Below are 21,547 nucleotides of genomic sequence, written 5' to 3'. Positions count from 1 at the left end.
GCATATTATTATCCAGAGTGCGCTTCCACTTCACAGTTATTACATAACACTATCAGAGCTCTACTAACAAATGGGAAGGCGGTTTTGGGTGGCCTGAACTCTTTTCTTAGAAAAAGAAGAATAAGAAAAACAGATTAAAATCAAAGATATCTACCCTTCCAAAAAAGGGCCCAAGTACTGGCTACGTCACCTTACATCACCCTCTACTGGACAATTCACAGAAATAAAAATGGACCCAATTTGCCCCCCCCCCCACAAAAAAAAACAAAACACAACAACTATGCATGTTTTTTAAAAGGATATCTGCTTAACCTATTCTGGCAGCCATGTGTATGGCTCTTGTCAGAAAAAACAAGAAACAAAAACACACACGTTGAGAACTAAAAGCCTGGCTTGGAAAAGAGCAGGACAGACCACTGCAATTAATACCTCAAGCACAACAAAGGGTGACATTTTCAAACTGAAGTGCCAGATGAAATATGGGAATACAACTTCTCCCTGAGCCCAACAATCTACTCCAATTACTTTACACAGCCCATAAATCCTGCGACTGCTGTAAACTTGCACAGCCAATTAAACGTAGAACAATCTTAATGAATATCTTGGGGGGGAGGGGTATAGCAGTGAAAAGGCATAAGTTCATTTTTTTTCTAACTGCTTCATTAGACATATTTAGTCTAGAGATTAGTTACTTTTGAACTTTTAAGATTTCAGTATCCTGATGCAATAGTTACTCAGGCAAAACTCCCATTGACAATGCCTGATTAAGAACTATAGCATCCGTCTCATGCTGCCCTAGGCATCACAGACTAGGGGTCAGCACAGTTAACTTCTAATTGTGATATACTGAAAAGACAAGAGTAAATTTGTTATTTTTAAGATATGATATAAAGCTAGTCACGTCATATACTGCACAAGCAGAAAAATACTTCAGTTTGAACATTTCACTCATAAAGTTTAACATGTCTAATGATAGTCAGCACAAGCATCTAGGAATGCCACTCAAGCACATGCAACCTCCTGAAATGTGAATGTATCCAGATCATTTTGACAAGGACGCACGTAACAATTCAATTCTCATAATGGGCTCTTCAGACCCCCAAAAAAGAAACCCAGGTTACAGCCAGATTGGTTTCAGGAAATCAAATTTTAAAAAATGAAGTGAATACACTACAGTAACGGTAAAAAATACCAGATCAGAAGCTCTGCACACTGAAGTCATCTACTGGGTCACAGAATAGGACATGCTGCAGGGCAGTGACCATGTAAGCTTCTCCATATTCCCACCAACAGTTCAGTCTTCATGGCTACCCCAGTCCTTAGCCAGTCTGCTGGAACTGCCAACTAGGAGGACAATAGGGACAAGTTTTGTACCTGTCTGCTGGGAACTAGACTGACACCAAATTCATTTCAAATAATATACTGAACAGCTGTCAGATGGTAACAGCTTTGGTTACTACAAACCTGAACTACACATAGACCAGCAACCGAGAGATAAAAAATGTTAGATCCCATTACTAATCCTCTAAGCCATGCATTCAGTTCCTCTACAATTACACGCTCAGTATAATCCTTGTCTCCCTCCTCAGAGTATGCCATTCAGCAGCACAACCTACATCAACATGGATGGTTGCAGTTCAACACATCCACCACCAGGGCCGGCTCTACTGTTTTTGCCGCCCCAAGCAGTGAAAAAACCTGTCGCCGCCGAATTGCCGCCGCGGACAACAGGAGAGAGAGAAGAAGCTGCCGCTAAATTGCCACCGCAGCTGGTGGAACGGAGAAGTTACTGCCGAATTGCCGCCACTGCGGAAACTCTGCCGCCCCTTTCTGACTGCCGCCCCAAGCACCTGCTTGGAACGCTGGTGCCTGGAGCTGGCCCTGTCCACCACACATATCCACCAAAAAGAATGTAGTTAAGCATTCTAACCCAGTCATGTATTAAGCTCTTTTCCACACGGTTGGTTATTATAAATGTACAAATTAATTAGGACCTGCATTTTCATCAAAAGCTATTGTATAACAGCTCATTCACTGTGTTCTTAAAAGAAATGCCAGGACTAATAGAACACATTGTTTTAAATGATGGTGAGACGTGTTAGATATTTGCCATTCCCAAATATAAAAGTATTAAACTATTGCTTTGTGCTTGCCCAGTTTTGAACAAGGGCACGCAAATGTCCCATACAGAAGAGAACGTCATTGTTTTACAGCACTTAAAAAAAAGTACTAATAAGCATCCCCTGACTGAAACACACACGCTGTGATTTATAATTGAAAGCTATTCTGAGATTAATCAGCCCTCAGAGATATGTGATTAAAAACATCACTGCATGCTAATTACCGGTATGTAATTCAGCTCTACGTTAGATCTTTTTCCTCATTAGTGCCTTTCATTCACTGTATTCTTATAAAGATTCATCAATAATCTCAGGAGGGGAAAAAAACTAACCTAAAACTCAGGAAAACAGCTAATACAGAGACTATAGTATACCCTCATGCACACATACATACCCCAAGCCCTCACAAATATTTTTAAGCTTCTAAATGATATTTTCAGAACAGCTGGGCTGCAATGCAGACAAACTGACACTGTGCGTCCACTTCACGTATCAGTTGGTAGAAATAATATGAAAGAAAATACATTTTCAAAAGAATACTTTCTGAACCCCCACTAACACTTCCCAAGGGGATATCAAGAAGAATTAACTATCTGGCAACCAATGAGTTTAAACAAAGCTACAAACCAACAGTTATTTTATCACCTTGAACCTGGTGAAAGGGTCAATAACGTTTTTCCACTCTCCATTATCTGCAATGCTTTCTTATAAGCTTAGAAAATGTGTTTCAATTTGTCCCTCATTATTTGGTAAACATTATATTGCTCCCCATCCTAGAGTACTACATGAGCTTTCTGTATAGTTTATTTCCTCCAGGACACTAGGTTGGTTACACCCAGCTCTGGAGGGACTTGCACTAGGGTGCTGCTACTGTGTGCCCAGTTCATTATTTTCTCCTCTGAATAAAATGCACAGTGTTTTGTTAGACGGCTGCTCCCACACAGAGTAAAGAGCAGCTCAGGCAGGCAGTGTACATGCTGTGCTCTGGTGTGATCACACTGAAATAGAGATGTGTTATGGGCTTGGAATAAAATAAATATTCAGACTTGCAGAATATTTCTCCCCAGATAACAGTTTTGAGACATTTCAGCTTTTAAAGCCTTCGGGCCACACTGTGGCCCAGCCTAAGGCAGAAGTATGGGGAATAAGGGGTTGTAAGGCTCACTCTCCTAACTGGGCAGCCTGCTCAGATGGCCACTCTAGGCACAGGGAGGAAGATAAATTGAATAGGGCTACTAGTTCCCTCCCCCCTATGCAAACAAGTAAATGGAAAAGATATGGAGGAGAGGTATGAACTGGGAGGAGCCAAAGTAAACTGGAAGCTCATGGGAACAATAAGGGAGTCACAGTTCTGCCAAAGAGTTTCTCCTAGGGTAGCACAGTTACACACAACCCCACACTCGGGGCTAAGGGCAAAGGTCTAGCCGTTAATAAATTGATAGTGGCTTTTAAGCTGGCTACATTTTACCAAACTCATTCATTTTGCTTAACTAAGAACATAAGAACGGCCAGACTGGGTCAGACCAAAGGTCCATGTAGCCCAGTATCCTGTCTTCTGACAGTGGCCAATGCCAGGTGCTTCAGAGGGAATGAACAGAACAGGTAACCATCACGTGATCCATCCTCTGTCACCCATTCCCAGCTTCTTGCAACAGAGGCTGGGGACACCATCCCTGCCCATCCTGGCTAATAGCCATTGATGGACCTATCCTCCAGGAACTTATCTAGTTCTTTTTTGAACCCTGTTATAGTCTTGGCCTTTACAAGATCCTCTGCCAAAGAGTTCCACAGGTTGACTGATCTGATCAACAGGAAAATGTGTTGACCTTCAAAATTATCAGGAACTTTAAAACAAGTGTGACAATTACAAAAAGATGCCAAAAGGATATGTAAAATTCTAAAACTAATTTTAAAATGTGCCGTGGTAGAAGTGCATCCAAATCAATTGTCAACACATGCCTTGTATTGTGCAAAGAAATACATCAGTGATATTCTCAGTTAAAAACTATTTGTTTTTAAAACACATGTGTTATTCACTGGTTTCAGAGTAGCAGCCGTGTTAGTCTGTATCCGCAAAAAGAACAGGAGTACTTGTGGCACCTTAGAGACTAACAAATTTATTAGAGCATAAGCTGAGATTCTTGAAGTTCAGTTCTTCCTTTCCAGAAATCCACTAGCTAAAAGACTTTTTATACAGCTGGCTTGCTAGTTATCATCATCAACAACAGAGATAAGCTATTCAGGCTTAAAATGTTAAAAATATTTGGAACTGTATGAACAGCTAACCTTGACAGATCAGATCAGACTCTACCACATTCCAGTCCACATCAAGAAAAACATAGCTGGAATATTATTTTTATTTATTGGTTGAATTATGCATTTGATTTAAACTGCTATCCTGCACTACGGACTGGAGTACTACCAAGTTTGGGGTGGGCGACAGTTAGCTGTATTTCAGAGCTGAATGGGATCTACAAAACAAACAGTTATTAAAAAAATGTGTTTTCCATACCAAAATTGGTCACAGAAAGTGAACAAGGCCATCATACGTACCTCGAACATTCTTGTCTTCTGTATGCATCATGGGAAACTGATCTGTGGCTGGAAGATAAAAGTATCTTGGACTCTAAACACATATTAAAGTGAAAATATAGTCAAGAATAACATCCACCTATTGGACGTCCATGCTACTGTTCAACTATGATTTCTGCAGTACAATAATTTCACTGCTAAATACCATAATGGTAGTGTTTTATATATTATTTTACTATACCGTATACCTTCCTATGTGCTGCCACCTAGGCATGAGACAAGCTCCCCAAACCTATTCAACCAAGCCACCTCTCTCACCTCATTTACATCCATCCTAAAAGCTCGGTTCTGCCACAAAGCCAAGGGGACAGCTTTACAGTCCCTGATATCTAACCACCAGATAGTGATCAAACCAACAGACAAAGGGGGTGCCATTATAGTGCTCAACCATGAAGACTACATTAATGAGACCAACTGACAACTGTCTGACACCATCTAGTATATGGAATTCAAAGAAGACCCCACACCACAATTTACCCAGGAATTTAAGAATATCATCAAATCTTTCCCCAAACAACTCCAAGAAACACTCTACAAACTCATCCCCCACAAACCCACCCCAAGATCCTTCGACCAGGGAACCAAGGCAGACTCATCATAGCTGGTCACGGCACTCTCACTGAAGAAATATCGGCACTCATAGAACCCATCCTCAAACCACTCACTACACAAAGGGCCATCTCCCTCCAGGACACAACTGACTTCTTCCACAAACTCTGCAATGTTAACCATCTCCCTCAGAATACCATCCTCACCACCATGGATGTCACTTCCCGATATACCAACATCCCTCACAATGACGGCATCGCTGCCTGCCTCAAATATTTACAAGACAACTGTGGCACTCTACGTTTCCCAGACCTGAAGAAGAGCTCTGTGTAAGCTTGAATGCTTGTCTCTCTCATCAACAGAAGCTGGTCCAATAAGACATATTACCTCACCCACCTTGTCTTATGAAGCCTATGAAGCATTAAAAGAAACACAGAGAAACTAATTTAAAGAAACTATGTAGATATGACCATGCCTTATTGATTAACTGTAAGATATTACTGTAAACTTTGTCCTTCCTCTCCCACCCCACTTTCCTGGTCTGTTTATGACACTCACTTATCATATCCTGTCAAACTTAGACTCTCTTTGTTACTTATTTGAGTGCACAAAAGTGTGCATTGAAAATAATAATTAATATTATTGTTGACTGTGCAAATATTACGACTCCTGTTCATTACTGTTTAGGAAGATCAACCATAATACTTCACAAGAAACTGAGCTATAAGGCCACACACTCTTCAGAATGTTTTGATGACATCACAGTGAACACAGAAAGAAAACTGAATGGTTTCTGATGGCAGACTAATCCTGAGATGTATTTTTTATGCAAGTCATAGTCTTCCTCTCCTGTGTGAAGCAGCTACCATATTTTACCTAAAAGGTAGATGTTTCATTAAAATACACATTATATACCTATTTATATAGATCACTCATTGTACTTAGTCACCTAACAGTATCTACAACTTAATTAAATCAAACAGAAGCATCTATACTAGACAGTCCAGTCATTACTGTTATTGTTGCCCAACGGCAACATTCATTGACCAGCCCAGAACAAAATTCTAAACTAAATGCCTGTCTAAGCAGGTGCACCTTAGTATGACGTGAAAGCAGTAATATACCAACTCCAGCAAACAAGCAGGATAAGAGAGTTCCATAGGTGAGGGAAGGACAGGTATTGAGAAGACCCTACAATCTCTCCCATAGTGTTGTATCCTAAGACCTGACTAAAGGAACACTCAAGCTTCTCTTAACAGCATGGGCAAACAATAGGGAAAGAGAGAGTTTCTCAAGCAGCTGAATTTCAGACCATTCAAGGCTCACCTTACATTGCTCCCTGAAGCAAATGCTACCATAAAAAGTTGTCTGCGTTCATATGTAACACTTTAAAAAGCCATATTTGACAGCTATGTTGTCATAACTGTGAAATACAGACCTTAGATTACTTCAGAGCTGTAAAATATGATTTATTTTCCCTACTAGCTGGCAGTGGGAATTTTGCCACATCCATTATACAGTGTATATAATAAGTAACAGAAGCCTATGAATTATGGGCCTGTAATTCAACCGAGGGGTTCCAGGAATGTCAAACCAGAAAAGCAAAGCCTAAGTGGTTCATGTATTTACCTGAACACTGAGATGGAATTACAACTCTGTCATCCAAAAGTTATCTTTTTCCCCCTTCCTAACACTGCATGAATCAATTTAAAAAAAAAAATCCTTCCTCCTTCCTTTTCCCTATACTCTCATCCTGCCTCTTATCCCTTCCTTCCTGCTCTCGTTATACCTCTTCCACTTTTTTCAAATCGCTGCTGGAGAAGCTTCAGGTGAAACACTACGGCTCCCACCTGTTCTTGGGATGCCATAAATGTTTTCAGAGCAGCAGCAGAGCCTGACTAGAGTTTGCTACTTTTTGTTAACAGTGTTTTCACAGTTCCTGGATGTGACAATACCTGGTGGATTCACGCAGGACCTCAAACACTCCCAGGAAATAGGACCAACCATGTTCTGAGGTAAACGTAAGACACAGAAACCATGAAACCCATAGAACATTTCATCCACATTTATCAAAGGTGGAGGCTACTATTACTGTCTGTGTCCCACCACTTGCAAAGAAAATCTCATTGCCCTGAAAGCTAAATGTGCAGATGTTTCAGTAGAACTTTATCACATTCAGGATAAAAAGACATTTTTAAAGGCTACAACGGAAAGAGAGAGAGAGTGCAGTTTTTGTTTAGATAGGAGACTACTGCCTCTTGAGTTAATATAGTGGCTTTCAGAGGACAAAATGCCCTCAACCTGCATCTGTGGGCTTTATATCTCACTGTTGGTCCTTTTTTCACCGAGCAGATTAATGAGTAATAGCTTTCCATAATGAACTCCAACACCAGTCAATATGTACATGCTAACGTGACTCTAAGGTCCACAACTATTGCATTTTATATAAAGAAAACAGTTTTGAAAGAGAGCCTCAAAATAAAATCCTATCAATAAATATAACTTATGGTAATCATTATGCTGATTAGTTGTTTTAATCTGAGGATTCTGGAAATTATTTCAAGTTTCAGTATATAAAATTGTCCATTGAAAGCAGATTTAGACATTCTTTGCGTAAGATACAGCAGTTAGTGTTAACATGCAACCAGAAACTTCATGGAGGCAAGTAAACTTACTTCCGCTTCTTTGGGCTCACCTCCAAAATGCTGCTTTTAATATATGATGTACGAACACCCCACAACACTGCTTTTAATATACGCATGAGCCAAAAATGCCCCATGAGAATATTTCCTAGGTCAACATTTTTCATTGTATTATTGTTCATGCCTATATCTATGTGGAAACATAGAACTCCCTACTAGATTTTTAAGGATGGCTGGTAGATATTTTGTGAACAAAATTAAACATGTCCTAATAAACTGTATGAACATACTGTGAAAAAAAGACTTCTTTAACAAGATTCATTTTTCTTTTATTCTTATTATGAATCTTATTCACAGATAAATATACAGCCCCTCTACTTAAAAAGCTTAACAATTGGTTACCATGTAGTGGGTATACTACATAATGGCATGAACTTGCATATAAATTATTAGTATATGAGGATTTTGTATTTAAACAGCCAACATTTTTGTTTGGGGTTGGGGAAGGGGCAATCAAACTAGAACGTTATTGCAGAAAGGAGTCGAGACATTATAACCCATTGAAACTATTATGTTTCTTACCTACTGAAATCGGTTACAATTTTCATTTCAAAACAAGAACATATTTATTGATGGTTTGGTGGATGGCTTCCCTTCCTCCATCTCATGCCAGAAACACACACACACACACACACACACCTGCTCGTCAACATTAAACTCTACTTGCAAGAAAAGCTGCAACAAGCCACAGACTTATTCCAAAATGATCACTTGAAATTTCATCATCAGTTTTCTCAGTTTATATTCAAGTATAGATAGTACATTATAGCTACATAAAGATACTGCAATTTGTAGGGTCTACATATGAGCCTCTTGTAAATGTAGATTAATAGAAGCTAATTTTATTTTCAAGTATTTTGAAAGACAAATGAATTTTTTAGGGTAAATTTCCATTTTTCCAATGTTTCTTTTACCTGAGCCACTATAAGATGAAGAGGAAGGCGTTCGCCTGGAAAAACTTTTCACCGCAAGGCTCTGACCTCGCTGTTTTCGCCGCCAAGCTGTCCGGCATTTGGAGTCTATGCTCTGCTTGATCCGGTACCAGTCGGACTCTGTAATTCCAAATTTATAGAAAAGGTGACCTAGAAAGAGGAAAAAACACACAGAAGGATAGGACACAATATAAATCCACATTCTGTGTGAAATGCACTTATCTACATGGGGGCTGCAAGGACTCTCACACATTCAAGAAGATGAAGGCATTATATGAAATAGCATCTGTTGATAAGTGCCCAAAGTCACCTCAAGGAACATGAGATGCTCGATGGCAGAGATTATCAAAACTGCAGTTGTGTGCAATTACAGCAACCATCACACAAATTACCACACACAAATCAAGTAACTGAATGTGTGCAAAATGATCAGTTGTGTATTTAACTGGCCACCAGTATATGCAATTTCCCAATTTGCATGCGCATTTGTGGAAATGGCACCATCAAGTTTGGGATGCACAGTACTGAAAATTTGATAGATGAGTTGCTCCTTGGCCAAAAGTAGACAAAACTATATTTTAACCTCCCCTACAGTCACAATTTCTATAAAACTAATGGTGACTAGATGCCAGGACTAATTCTCTAACAGGACTGATATATAAGCTAAAGTGGGGGGGCTGTCCTTTTTTTTAAAAAAAGCCTTCTAGAGCAGTGTTTTTCAAAGTATGAGTCACAAGCCAGTACTGGGTCACAGAATGTCAGACACTGGGTCACCTTGCTGATTCAAATTATAACGATTGTGGCCGCGCAGCAGGGACCTGGAGAGAACAAGAGGTAGGGGGTGGATGTGAACTGGGGAGGGGAGCAAGCTGGGGCTTGCAGGGCTGCTGCCAGCCTCTCCCCTGGCCCCAGAGCTCACTGCTGCCAGCCAAGAGAGAAGGACCCTTTCCCCAGAACGCTGTGCTTCCTGCCAGCAGAGGGAGAGAGAGGCCCCTCCCCCAGAGCTAGCTGCTGCTGGCAGGGAGAGGGCTGGGGGGAGTCCTCTGGCCCCAGCCCTGGGGGAGCCTGCAGGCACCCCAAACTCCTCATCGCTGGCCCCACCACAGAACCTGACCCCCCAGCCAGAGCCCTCACCCCACCCCATCCCAACCCTCTGCCCCAGCCCTGAGCCCCCTCCTGCATCCTGAACCCCTCTGCCCCAGCCCCGCCCTGCAGGCCTCACCCCCAAACAGAAACCTCATCCCCACACCCTACCCTCTGCCCTACGCTGGGCCACCTCCCACACTCCTTACCATAGGCATACTAGGCTAGTGTCTAATGTTAGTTATGTAAAGTGGGTTAAAGCTGGAATGTATTGCAGTACTATGATTTTATGAAAACTCTAGTCAAAAGATACAATTATGTTGGGTCACGGGCATCAACAATTTTCCTCAACTGGGTCACGAGGAAAAAAATTTGAAAACCAATGTTCTAGAGCATGTCTGCTGATTCTTCAAAACCACCTAACTATGAATTGCAAGATGAAGGAAGTGACCTTTTGAAGATATTCCTAGTGCTATCAAGTCAGGTCATTCTAAGGAAGCTTTTCTACACTTTCCTAATATAGCCGTTTCAACAGAGTATTTTGGTTTCCCCATCCACTGTGTAAAAATAAAAGGATCCTGTGAGTTAAGCTGCACAAAGATTTTCCAGTGAAACTCATTGGTTTGGTTTTGTTGCAAACTCAGTCCAGGTTCACAAGCTTTGCAGTAAACATGGGTCTGGTTTCAAGAAAAACAGAAGAAGCAAGCACCAAACATAGGGTTGTGTTTCAACTGTAACAGAAATGGTTTCAGCTTCCAGGACAGTATGGTTAAAAATAATGGAAAAGAAATACATAAGGCATTATCAGCATTTTCACTAGTTCCCAATACAGCATCGCCAGTTCTCATGATTTTATTGCAAGTCTTGCAATATTTGTTGTTTTTCTTTAAGCCCCAGTTGCCTGAAGTCATCTGATCATATGGTAATCTCAGCTTTCATTAAAAAAAAAAAAAGAAGAAGAAGAAGAAGAAGAAGTTTCTAGCCCTCACGGTTGAAGACAAAAAGCTTGAAAGAATAAACCATAAGGTTTCAAAAACTATAAGGCAAAAAAAGGTATGTATATTTTCTTTAAAATGTCATGATTTTGAGGGGCTGAGTCATGATTAAACTTTTGGGTTTGGCAGTATTGCAATTAAATCCCATCTAACTACCTTAATGATGAACGAGTTATGTTACAAAACCCACAACTACGACTTAGTCCAATTTCTGATCGAAAATTGAGTTGGCTGCTTCTCAGCTAAACCAATCAATAGGCCCAGCAACACAGAACGGAGTTTCCAGTTCATCTCAGCTGACTATGAGGTCACTCAAAATTCCTAGAATGGAAAGACAACCATTTTTGTTAACCAATAAAGCTCTCTTTAGGCTTCCTTGGTGCTTTTTATTTTATCGGCCTGTTCACAGGGCTTTGCTAAGTGAAAGATTGCTAATAATATATTTAACTGAATATCCCAATCTAATAGGCTCAACATGTAAAAGATTATTTTGAATCTAAATTTCTGGTTTTTAATATAAAGTTGTTTCCTATGCCCCCTCTCTTGACACAAATTGTCTCTCTTCTCAACAACCAGCTAGTTTTACCATCAAGCGTTCCATTAAGACCCTGATCCTGTGAAGTACTTAAACATGTGCTTAACTTCAAGCTTTCGCGTAGTCCCACTGAAATCATGGGGACTGCTCGTGTGGTTAAAGTTAAACCTGTGTATAAGTGCTTTGCTAGATTGGGGCTGAAAGGGCTAAAATTCTAGATTTACAAGACTGTAAACGTTATAATGTTTGCCGCTTTCTTTTAATTTTTAAATAAATGGAAGTTCTTGTAGAATTTCATTTATTCATATGCATATCTTACCACCTTTTATATATAATCTATTTGGCTTATTATAGGCATTAAGCCATTACGTTTTTTTAAGACTGGTTCTGTTTATTGATGGTCTAAATTAGCTGCATATTTGTTTAAACAGCAACCAGAAAATGAACAAAGGCAAACTAACTAAAGACAGGAAAGAATTGGCATCAAAGAGCCCATTACAGAAGCACTGCAAGCCCCACAAGTTCTCACTGGCAACCGACAGCAAGAAAATATGCTTTTTTGAGATCATTTTACAACTACTACATTTTGCCTCAGAAAGGAGGCAGAAAATTGACTGAAACTATCAGTTGCTGTATAATATTTTCCTTTCCGTAGGTGTCAGCAAAATGAAAGCACATTCTGTACTGTAAATACTGAGACCACGTTTTTCTGAGTGTCGTCTATTGCCCTACAAACTAATATGCTGTATATACAGAAATAGGTTTATAATTGTTTTCAATAACATCCAGTAAAAGCAGTTGCGTTTTAACTCTGAGTACATCTCAGCTGTCACTATGTGCCAAAGCTTTCCAGATAAGATACACTGTCACATACTATACTGTGGCAATCACTCTTGTAACCCTGGATTTCCATACATTCCCCTTCAGTATGTTCAAATTTCATTAATAAATACCTTTAAACACTTCTTCAGGTCACACACTGCCTCCAGTAGAGGTAAATCAACAAATTGCAGGTGGATTCTGGGGCTGAGGCAAGGGTATACAGTATTTGGAACTGGCAGCATAATACAGCAGGGCAAGGTTTAAGTTTTACGAAGTAATTCATGGGACATCTCAGGCTAACTGTCACTTTATACAAACAGGAATCAAACAACATAAGCTGTTGGAGACATGATGTTCAGGGCTGCAGCATGCTGCTCATGGTAGGGGAGTCAGTGCTTGCATGCCAAGAGCATATGGGAACAGATGTTGCGTAATGGGGCTGTACATGAAGGATGCCTCAGAATTTGCCATGTTGAGGAAGAATAGGGAAAGGAGGCCTCTCTCTGTTACAAACAGATAATGGATACACTGATGATATGGTGAAATGTAACAGGTAGTAATACTGAAACACTGGAAAAAGATGAGGACACCTGTTTAGAGTGAAATAGCTCACAGATGAGACAGAATTTTGTAAACCACTGCACTCATAAGCTAAACGGGAGTGAGGAGGCAAGAAGCAAATTTTAAACTAGGGAGAGAGAACAGTGGCTCAGATTTTCAGAACCATACATGCACATGTGTGCAGTTAGATCATGCAATTCATACCTAAATAACTTGATGATGGAAGCCCTACAAATGGTATGGACAGACAGTCATATGGGCAACTAGGAAGGCCTCCTTCCATGATAGGTATACAAGCAAGTCACCAGGGGTTCAAATGGGACCACACTGGGACCGGTTGTCTAACCTGCGGGTACAGCCTTTCCAGATCTTTCAGAAAACACTCAACCATGGGGTTGGCAAAGACAGAATGCCTAGCTGCTCCCGGATGGAAAGCAGAAATGGCTGCCAAGTGCACCTTGATAGATGATGCCGCCAGACCTTGCTATTTCAAGTACAGTAGGTAATCCAGGATGAGCGGTATGGGCCCCTGCATTGGAGGTGTACGGCCCTGAGCGCACCAGATTGCAAATCTTTTTCATTTGGCCAGATAGGTGGCCCGGCTGGAGAACTTCCTGCTACTGAGCAAGACCTCCCTAGCAGGCTCGGAGCACATCAGTTCCATGGGGTTTAACCATGAAGCTTCCAGGCTGTGAGATGAAGGGACTGGAGGTCGGGGTGATGAAGGCGACCATGGTCTTGGTTGATCAGGTCTGGGACGTGGGGCAGTATGATTGGGGTGTCCACTAACAGCTCCAGGAGTGTGATGTGCCTGTGTTAGTGGGGCCACACCAGCACCACCATTCTGACCACCGCCCTGTCTCTGCAGATCTTGAGCAGGACCTTGTGTATGAGTGGGAACACATACTGCAGTTGTTCCATCCAGGGGAGGAAAAATGCGTTCACAAGTGAGCCCAGGCTGTGATTCTGGAAGGAGCCGAATTGCGTGCCCTTTCTGTTGCCTTGTGTGGCAAACAGGTCAACCTGGGAAACTCCCCACCTCTGGAAAATGCTGTGAATTACATCCGGACGGATGGACCACTTGTGGTTGTGTAAGGATCTGTTGAGGTAGTCCACCCATGCGTTTTGGGAACCTCGGAGTCGGAGCAGTGCCGAGTCGTCTCCACAGGCTACAGTACTGGGGAACACCAGTGCCGAGGGTCTCTATGGCCAGAGTCCTTCCTCGGCACTGTCTCACACACGCAGGCCGGAGCGCTCTGCAAGGAAGTGCTTGGTGCCAGATCCTGCTGGCCCGGGGCCAGTTAGGGACAAATTGCTGCTTCCATCAGGATCTGCTTGAGCCTGAAGTCTCGCTCCTTTTCGTCCTCGGGCTTCCAAAACCCTTTACAGATTTTGCACCGCTCTGTTTGATGCGCCTCCCTCAGACACCTAAGCCAAGAGTCACAGGGGTCGCCCGTTGGCATGAGCTTGTGGCAGGTTCCGCAGGGCTTATACCCTTGGGACCTAGGCATGCCCCGAAGCCCAAGAGGGGAAGAAAGGGTTTGGGGTGGGGCTGAACACCCCACCCCAACTAAAACTAATTCTAACTAACAACTAACTAATAATAATTAAAACTACAAACTGACTAGCAACTATGAATAAGAAAGACTAGGGGAAGCACTTGTGAAGCAAGTGACCGCAGTTCCAACAACTGTCACTGGTGGTAAGAAGGAACTGAAGAGGCAGCGGGTCGACAGGGACCTACATTCACCGCCATGGAGGACGACTCTAGGGCTCTCCATAGCCAACCTGACAGGTGCTGCTAGGGGAAAAAGCTTTCCGATGACGGTGCAAGCGGCACACACACACCTAACTGGAATCGACATGAGCAAGCACTCAAAGAACATTTTTTACCATTCAGCTAAATGGTAAATAGAAGTACAGTGGCATCCTTTAGAAGTGAATAAATTCATCCTAACAAAAAGGTTCAGTATAACTAAATTAGGGATCAGAGTAGCAGCCGTGTTAGTCTGTATCCGCAAAAAGAAAAGGAGGACTTGTGGCACCTTAGAAACTAACAAATTTATTTGAGCATAAGCTTTCGTGAGCTACAGCTCACCTCATCGGGTGCATCCAATAAAGTGAGCTGTAGCTCACGAAAGCTCATGCTCAAATAAATTTGTTAGTTTCTAAGGTGCCACAAGTCCTCCTTTTTTTAAATTAGGGATGTGATGTACTGGGACTCATGTACAGATAATGGCAATTTGAGCATTAATAACATGAGAAAACTACAATACTATCTTCTGTTCTGTTCTCAAGCAGTAACTGACTACATTCTAGACCAGCATTTAGTCAAGGGCCTCAAGTGGATACAAACTGCAACTCTGTGATGCCAACCCTCCAAAGAGAATGGCACAGAAGGAATAAAATAAGATATTGCGAATGAGATTCCTAACTTGGCGAAGTCCACACTAGAAAAGCATGGGGATCACTCAGTAAATCTTCTATCAGAACAGCTACAGACAAAGGCAGCATGGAGAATACTCAGACAATACAATAATCGTTCTGGCGTCTAAAGAGTACAGATTCCAACTGAATCCATCTCTGAATAAATGCAGGAACCATGTAACCATTCTGATGAAAAGTACAGAAAAACAGTTACAATTCACCAATTTGGGAAAGGAGTATACGATAACAGTATTTTGGGGGCTAGGTGCTCTTATACAGGCAATAGTGGGAGTAAAGAATATAGCCTATCTAATGACAGATGAAAGTATTGTCAGAAGATCCTTTCTTTTAGGGCTGTGAATGGTCAATGGTAATTTTCAAAACAAAGGATGTGCTTGTCTTTAAACATTAAGGGTCCAATGTTTGCTTTCTTTGGGAACCTCACTTCCTAAACAAAGTTCTCTAAAATAAAATACATGTGAGACTCAAAATACAAGTTAATAAAAAACTGAGCTAAGAGCTTGAGCAATTTCTATGGCCCAGATAGCAGCAGGAGCAGCATGGGATCTGCACAAAGGATTCATAGAGCACTTCTGGGTTCTTGGAAATACACACAGAGAAAGCCATTTGGTTTGCCTCCAGTCTTCAATTTTTTGCAATAAGTTATAAAACAAATGGTCCCATCACACTAAACAAACGACAGGAAAGAAAATAAATTGTCTCGGGAAATAAAATAAAAAAATCTAAAACTAAACAAGCGTTTCTTAATAATTCTTTGAGGGGAAACCCTGGACTGGAGTACGAGTTTGGTTTTGAATTCTAATTTGGGATTCAATGTGAATTCTAATATGGGGTACATATATGGAAAAGTTAAAATATGACTCAAATGAAACAGGATTCAACATATTTCCAAAACTAGAAGGTTTCTTCTTTACCATGTTTGTGTAGATCAGAAAAAAATGTTTTGAAAGATTTTATAGATAGCCTGACAATATCTATGCAATGAACATAAGAAAAAAAATTCTGTACACAGTCTACATGTAAAAACAACATGTACTTTCAAGTTCTAGAGAAACCTGATGAGCAGTGTATTGAGAAAAGTGGATAGTCTTTTTTTTTTGTTTCTTTAAGTACATACACAAGAATAGCCCTCTTGTTTCTTTAAAAGTCAGAATTCATTTAGCAGAGGAAGCAATCCACAGCAAGCATTAAGTTTTAAAGAAAGGAACATATTTAAGAACAAATGTAGGAGGAGAATACAATTACAATATCAAAAGAAGAAATGCAATATTTCATCCCCTAAAACACAAAACTTGATACCAACAGCTTTAATTTCCTAATAATAAAATTAGAAGGATTCTTGGTAAGCCTTTGCTGCTTATTTATAAATACTTACAATTAAGAATACCACCTTCGCTCTTTGAATATAGGATAGTTTAGAAAATAAAAATAAGAGTGTTTATCTTTTTATTATATTCAGGTATCTGAGAGAATTCCATATTGACTGCCCACTGATCCTAGTTACCGTGGGATTTCTTTTTTGTTTTATTTTGGGTTTTTACATATAATAAATACACATATCCCATGACCACTAGATAGCTGCATTTTCATTCATTTAAATAAATATATATTTTAATCTATAAATAAAGGTCAAGTGTTCTTTTCTTTTTACAATTCCAACATGGTTTTCAAACTTCTGAAGGAAAAGTAGATTGTCAAACTAGAAATTTAAAAGAGGCACAATTTTTTTTCGTTTTTTAAAAACAAAATATTGACCAGAATTAGATGAAAACTGTAAGTCAAACAATTTAAGGCTTTGAATTACTGCATGCATGGAACAGTGAAGTGGGGTGATTATTTGGGACTTTGGCTAACAAAACTTTTTTCTTTTTAATAGAAGGTGGCAAATTTGGAGTCATTTCTACTAAACTAATAGCCGGGCTGGTGTTGGGGTAGCAAGAAGAACACTTACCCGGGACCCCATGCCACAGGGGGCCTAGCGAAGCTAAGTTATGCCATATCTAGAGAGTCACTGTAGCTAAATGTAATGCGAGTATTACTGTAATTTAATCTCTAAAAGTGGAAATAAGTTATACTAAAGCAAAGGTTTTCAAACTGTGTGGCGCATTCCCCTAGGGTGGTGCAGAGGAACGTTTGGAGGGACGAGTAGTGATGCCAGGCAGCTCGAGCTTCAGGCCCAGCCCAGGGTTAGGGCTTCAGCCTTGGTCTGCAGGCTCACTCCTTGGTTTGTGTCCTGAGCCCCAACGAGTCTAACACTGGCACTGATAATAGTGTGTGACAACTAAATTCTGAGCAATACTTCATATCTGAACAGTAAACACCTCTGAAGTTGGTTTCGTGTCTTTAGGTTTCAGTTCTTCCAAGTGTAACTGTGGTCATGCACTGACCATACAGAAATAATTTTAGAAGAGTCGTTGTTTGCTTGTTTGAGATTTTTATTTTTTGTAAATTCCATATTTCATCTCCACAGCATGGAGGCCAATATATTTCTCTTAAATAACCCAAAAATGTTCAAGTTTGGGGGGGAAGAGGAGAGAGTAAAAATGTGCACATTCATGGAAAAGCTAGCCTGTTGTATTTGGCCAGGTGGCAGAACTGCCTACATGTGGCAATGTTTCCAATAGCACATGCTTTGGAAATGTCAATTATGACATCAGGTGATCACGTCCCAGAATAGTGTTCTCATTCTTTAGATAACCCACATCCAAAAAGAGAGAAAGGGGGAAGATGGGCCTTTTTAAAACGACTCAGCTACTGAGTAAAAATTCTTGTTTTCCATTTTATTTCCATGGTTCTTTTTTAAAACCATCACACCCAGAGATATCAAACAAAGAAGCATGCTTACTATTCAAAGACTATTTACAGGGTGCAAGATGTGTGCACTACAATGAAAACGGTATACAGGGCCCATTTAAAAATATAGTCTCAAAAACTGTGGAAGTCCTATGCCATCACGTGGCTACAGATAGGTTTATGAACCCTTTTGTTGCTGACACCAAAACCAAAAAATCCTGGCATATGAAATCAAATATTTTAAATGCTCCCTTCAGACATGTGGCTTTACGTTTTCTAACTGGAGGTTACCAGCTCTAAAAGGCAATATTTGGAGAATTACATTACCTCTGTGCATCACAAATGTGATTTAAAGGGAAACTCTCAGTTGGCAGAGCAATGCTTCCTCTGCCGAGACCCCACAATGATCCCACTAGAGAACACAATGAACCTGTCCCCATGTCACTTCATGGCAAAACGCAGAGTCCATCACTTTGCACAATCCTCACCACAATAAATATTGCAGAGTGACCCAGGAATCATTTCCCTTGAGAAAAGCAAGAGAAATCAACCAACATTAAAAGAAAAAGAAACCCCCCACACAAATAGCATTAAGGCCCCAATCCAACAAAGCACTTAATCATGTGCTTCACTTTAAGCACTTGCGTGAGCTCATTGAAGTCAACTGACTTAAAGCAAAGCACGTGATTAAGTACTTTGCTGAACTGGGGACTAAGTGTAGGAAAAGTGGAGATTATGGTCCTTCTGAGAGTATGGTATATTGCTTTGCATAATTTTGCTGGCGTCCAGATACTATGGTAATTGGTCTACTGCATTTACAGAGGTTACACAGATTTGCACGTTAGCTTTAAGGACTTGAACCCTAAACATTATATTTGTATTTGTTTTACAAAATGTTTGGAATGGGATATGAAACTATGTCCCTAAAGCTACAAAGGCAGAAAAATTAGTCTATTTCAAATAAAGCTTTGAACATACAACTGTTAGTTTATTTCATTGTTCCCCCAAATCCAATAATGCAGCTGTAACTGTAACTGTCCTTACACCATCTGTTCCTTATTCTGTGAGAAGTCCCTAAATTCAGCAATGTGATGGGTTGACATTGCATCCTATCCTTCACTGCCATCTCTTTACAATGAAAATGCTAGTTTCTAATAAATATGGATAAAACATATTGTAGCCATTTCAACATAACCAACTTGAAACCATCTTCTCTTGCCCGAACTCCCAAAACAAAACAGAGCTCTAACCAAATGTCTGTCTGGTCAGAACATTTCTTGGGGATCAACAGGGAATGGTTTAATCTACCAACATTAAAGACAACCAGATGAAATGTTAAACTATAGTCTGTCAGGTTTTAACAACTATTTGTAAAAATTGTTAGACAGTTCAGACAATATACTGATGAAAATTTTATGTAAATAGAGCTCTAACAGTTTGGAAGATCACACAAGAAGCTGCACTGAAGCTATAATAAAAGCCAAACTATTTAATCAAATCAAGAAAGAATTTTCAAAATTCCAGAAATAGGTATCTACACACGTTACATGAAATGAGTATATATATTTTTCACTGCTTCAATCGGAACATATTCTTCTGCCATCTTAAAGTCTTGGAGGCTGCAATTTGCTATGTGAGGACAGACAAGCTGCACCTGCATGGAACTCCATTCAAGTCAACAAGGCTCCAGGCGAATGCAACTGCTGCCCAGTATAACAAATTGCAGGATGAGGGCATCAGATTGTTCATCCTTTACAGTTAATTGCCAGAAATCTTGCCCCCTCCAGACAACTGCCTACGGTATAAATTAAAACTATAATACTTTGACTTAAAGTGAGCCCACAGCTAGACAAGCAAAAGTGGGAAGGCTGTGGGGGGGGGGGGGGGTGCGACGGCAATGAAACCCAAGATGGGAATCCTCTCCCTCTCCCCTTTAAAATGATGAAATGCCAGTTGCACCTAGTTCTGGACTAGAATGCACTGTCAGTGGTATATTATGCTACAAAACACCACAAACCAAAGCCACTGGACTCGAATGCTGGTGCCCATTTCCTACTGGACTCTTGCACAGACACATATTAACACATTAAAAGAGCCAGCATCCACATTTTTAAAAAAATCTAACATAAAACAAAGGCAAACTACCTACTACTCCCAATATGTTGGAATGTTTCTAAAAAATTTTCCAATGAATCAAGGTTTCATTAGTAACATAGGTTAAATTTTTTTAAATATGTTGATTTATTTTGATTTACAGAGAAATTAAAAGGAGCATCTATCCAAGGCTTGAGGTGCCCCAAACAAAAGTTACAAGAACCAAAATAAAACTAAATAGCAGTTCACTTGCCCTAGAGCCCACAGAGCTCAATCCCCTACAAAACACAAAAATTCCCTCCCTTCCATCATGTAGATCTACCCTTCCCTTTGCAGCATCCTGCACAAACAGGCGCTGATGTGTGTCTTGCAGCTCCAAGAATTCATGGCACACAATGGAAGTTGCCTCGAAATGGACAAAAGATTCACATTTCATTTCCTTTTGTCAAATATATATTTTTACCTGAAACCTGCATCCAAGTATACCACTATAGTACACTAGTATACTATATCTAAACAATGATAAATTGTAATTACAATATTAGACCAAAGCCACTTTTACTGAATAGCTCATAAACATTTTCATGGTAGATTGAAAATGATCTTCAAAATGTCTTCATCTCTAAAATGGTTTTTAAACAGTGTTAAGAATCACAAGGGACTTCAACTGTTGCTTGCCTTAGCCATCCCCAGATATTCTGTTAAAACAGCAAACAAGCAAAAAGGAAATATTGCCACCTTATTGTCACCTTATAGCTCTCTCTGCCAGAACTTGCATTCTTCAAGGAGGCCATCCCCCGAAGTGCTGTCATTACATTTACCTTACTGAATATCACAACATCTATTTGTGATCTGGGCGAGTAAGTGCTAATTTTCTGCATTTGATCTTTATGGAGAAACAGATCCCCAGAGTTCCTCAAATGTAATTTTGTTTGGCCTTGGAACAAAACTAAATAACTGATGACTTTACAGCTGTGTGGGGCAATCCACAGTTTGAAATTAAAGCCTGATGTTTAAGTAGGAGGAATCACCTATAACAGAAATGACAGTGCTTTCTTTGTGAAAATAAATATTTCTGATTCTGAAGAGCTGTTGCCAGCAGTCATGCTCTATACAGTTTCTGATATCCACATATTGAAAGATAAATTAACAAAAACAGTTATGTTTATGCTGGAAAAGGCAGCACAATTTAGTCTGACATCACAACGTGCAGCAAAGCTGATGGAAAAATGTAGGTCTGTCACTTTAAAATATATATAATTTAAAATCCTTTCTGAGACATCCTGTTACATAAGCCCTTTCCACAGTGTCTCAAAATTCC

At 40.2% G+C, this 21,547-nt stretch overlaps 1 protein-coding gene across 4 annotated transcripts in view; it reads right to left on the bottom strand.

Annotated features, from left to right (window-relative positions):
• BANP (BTG3 associated nuclear protein) overlaps nucleotides 1-21,547 on the bottom strand; it is a 242,893-nt gene that overhangs the window by 104,737 nt on the left and 116,609 nt on the right. For 3 of the 4 annotated variants that reach the window (XM_077831218.1, XM_077831220.1, XM_077831221.1), the window contains exons 8-9: nucleotides 8,878-9,045; nucleotides 4,674-4,721 (exon numbers count right to left, since the gene is read on the bottom strand). In XM_077831218.1, the coding sequence (XP_077687344.1) occupies nucleotides 4,674-4,721; nucleotides 8,878-9,045 (216 nt within the window). The remainder of the gene's footprint in view (nucleotides 1-4,673; nucleotides 4,722-8,877; nucleotides 9,046-21,547) is intronic. The other variant, XM_077831219.1, reaches the window with a different exon arrangement.

This window comes from Eretmochelys imbricata, chromosome 12, assembly GCF_965152235.1.
Source record: "Eretmochelys imbricata isolate rEreImb1 chromosome 12, rEreImb1.hap1, whole genome shotgun sequence".
NCBI classification, from domain to species: Eukaryota; Metazoa; Chordata; order Testudines; family Cheloniidae; genus Eretmochelys; species Eretmochelys imbricata.
This window is presented reverse-complemented; position numbering and strand designations above follow the sequence as displayed.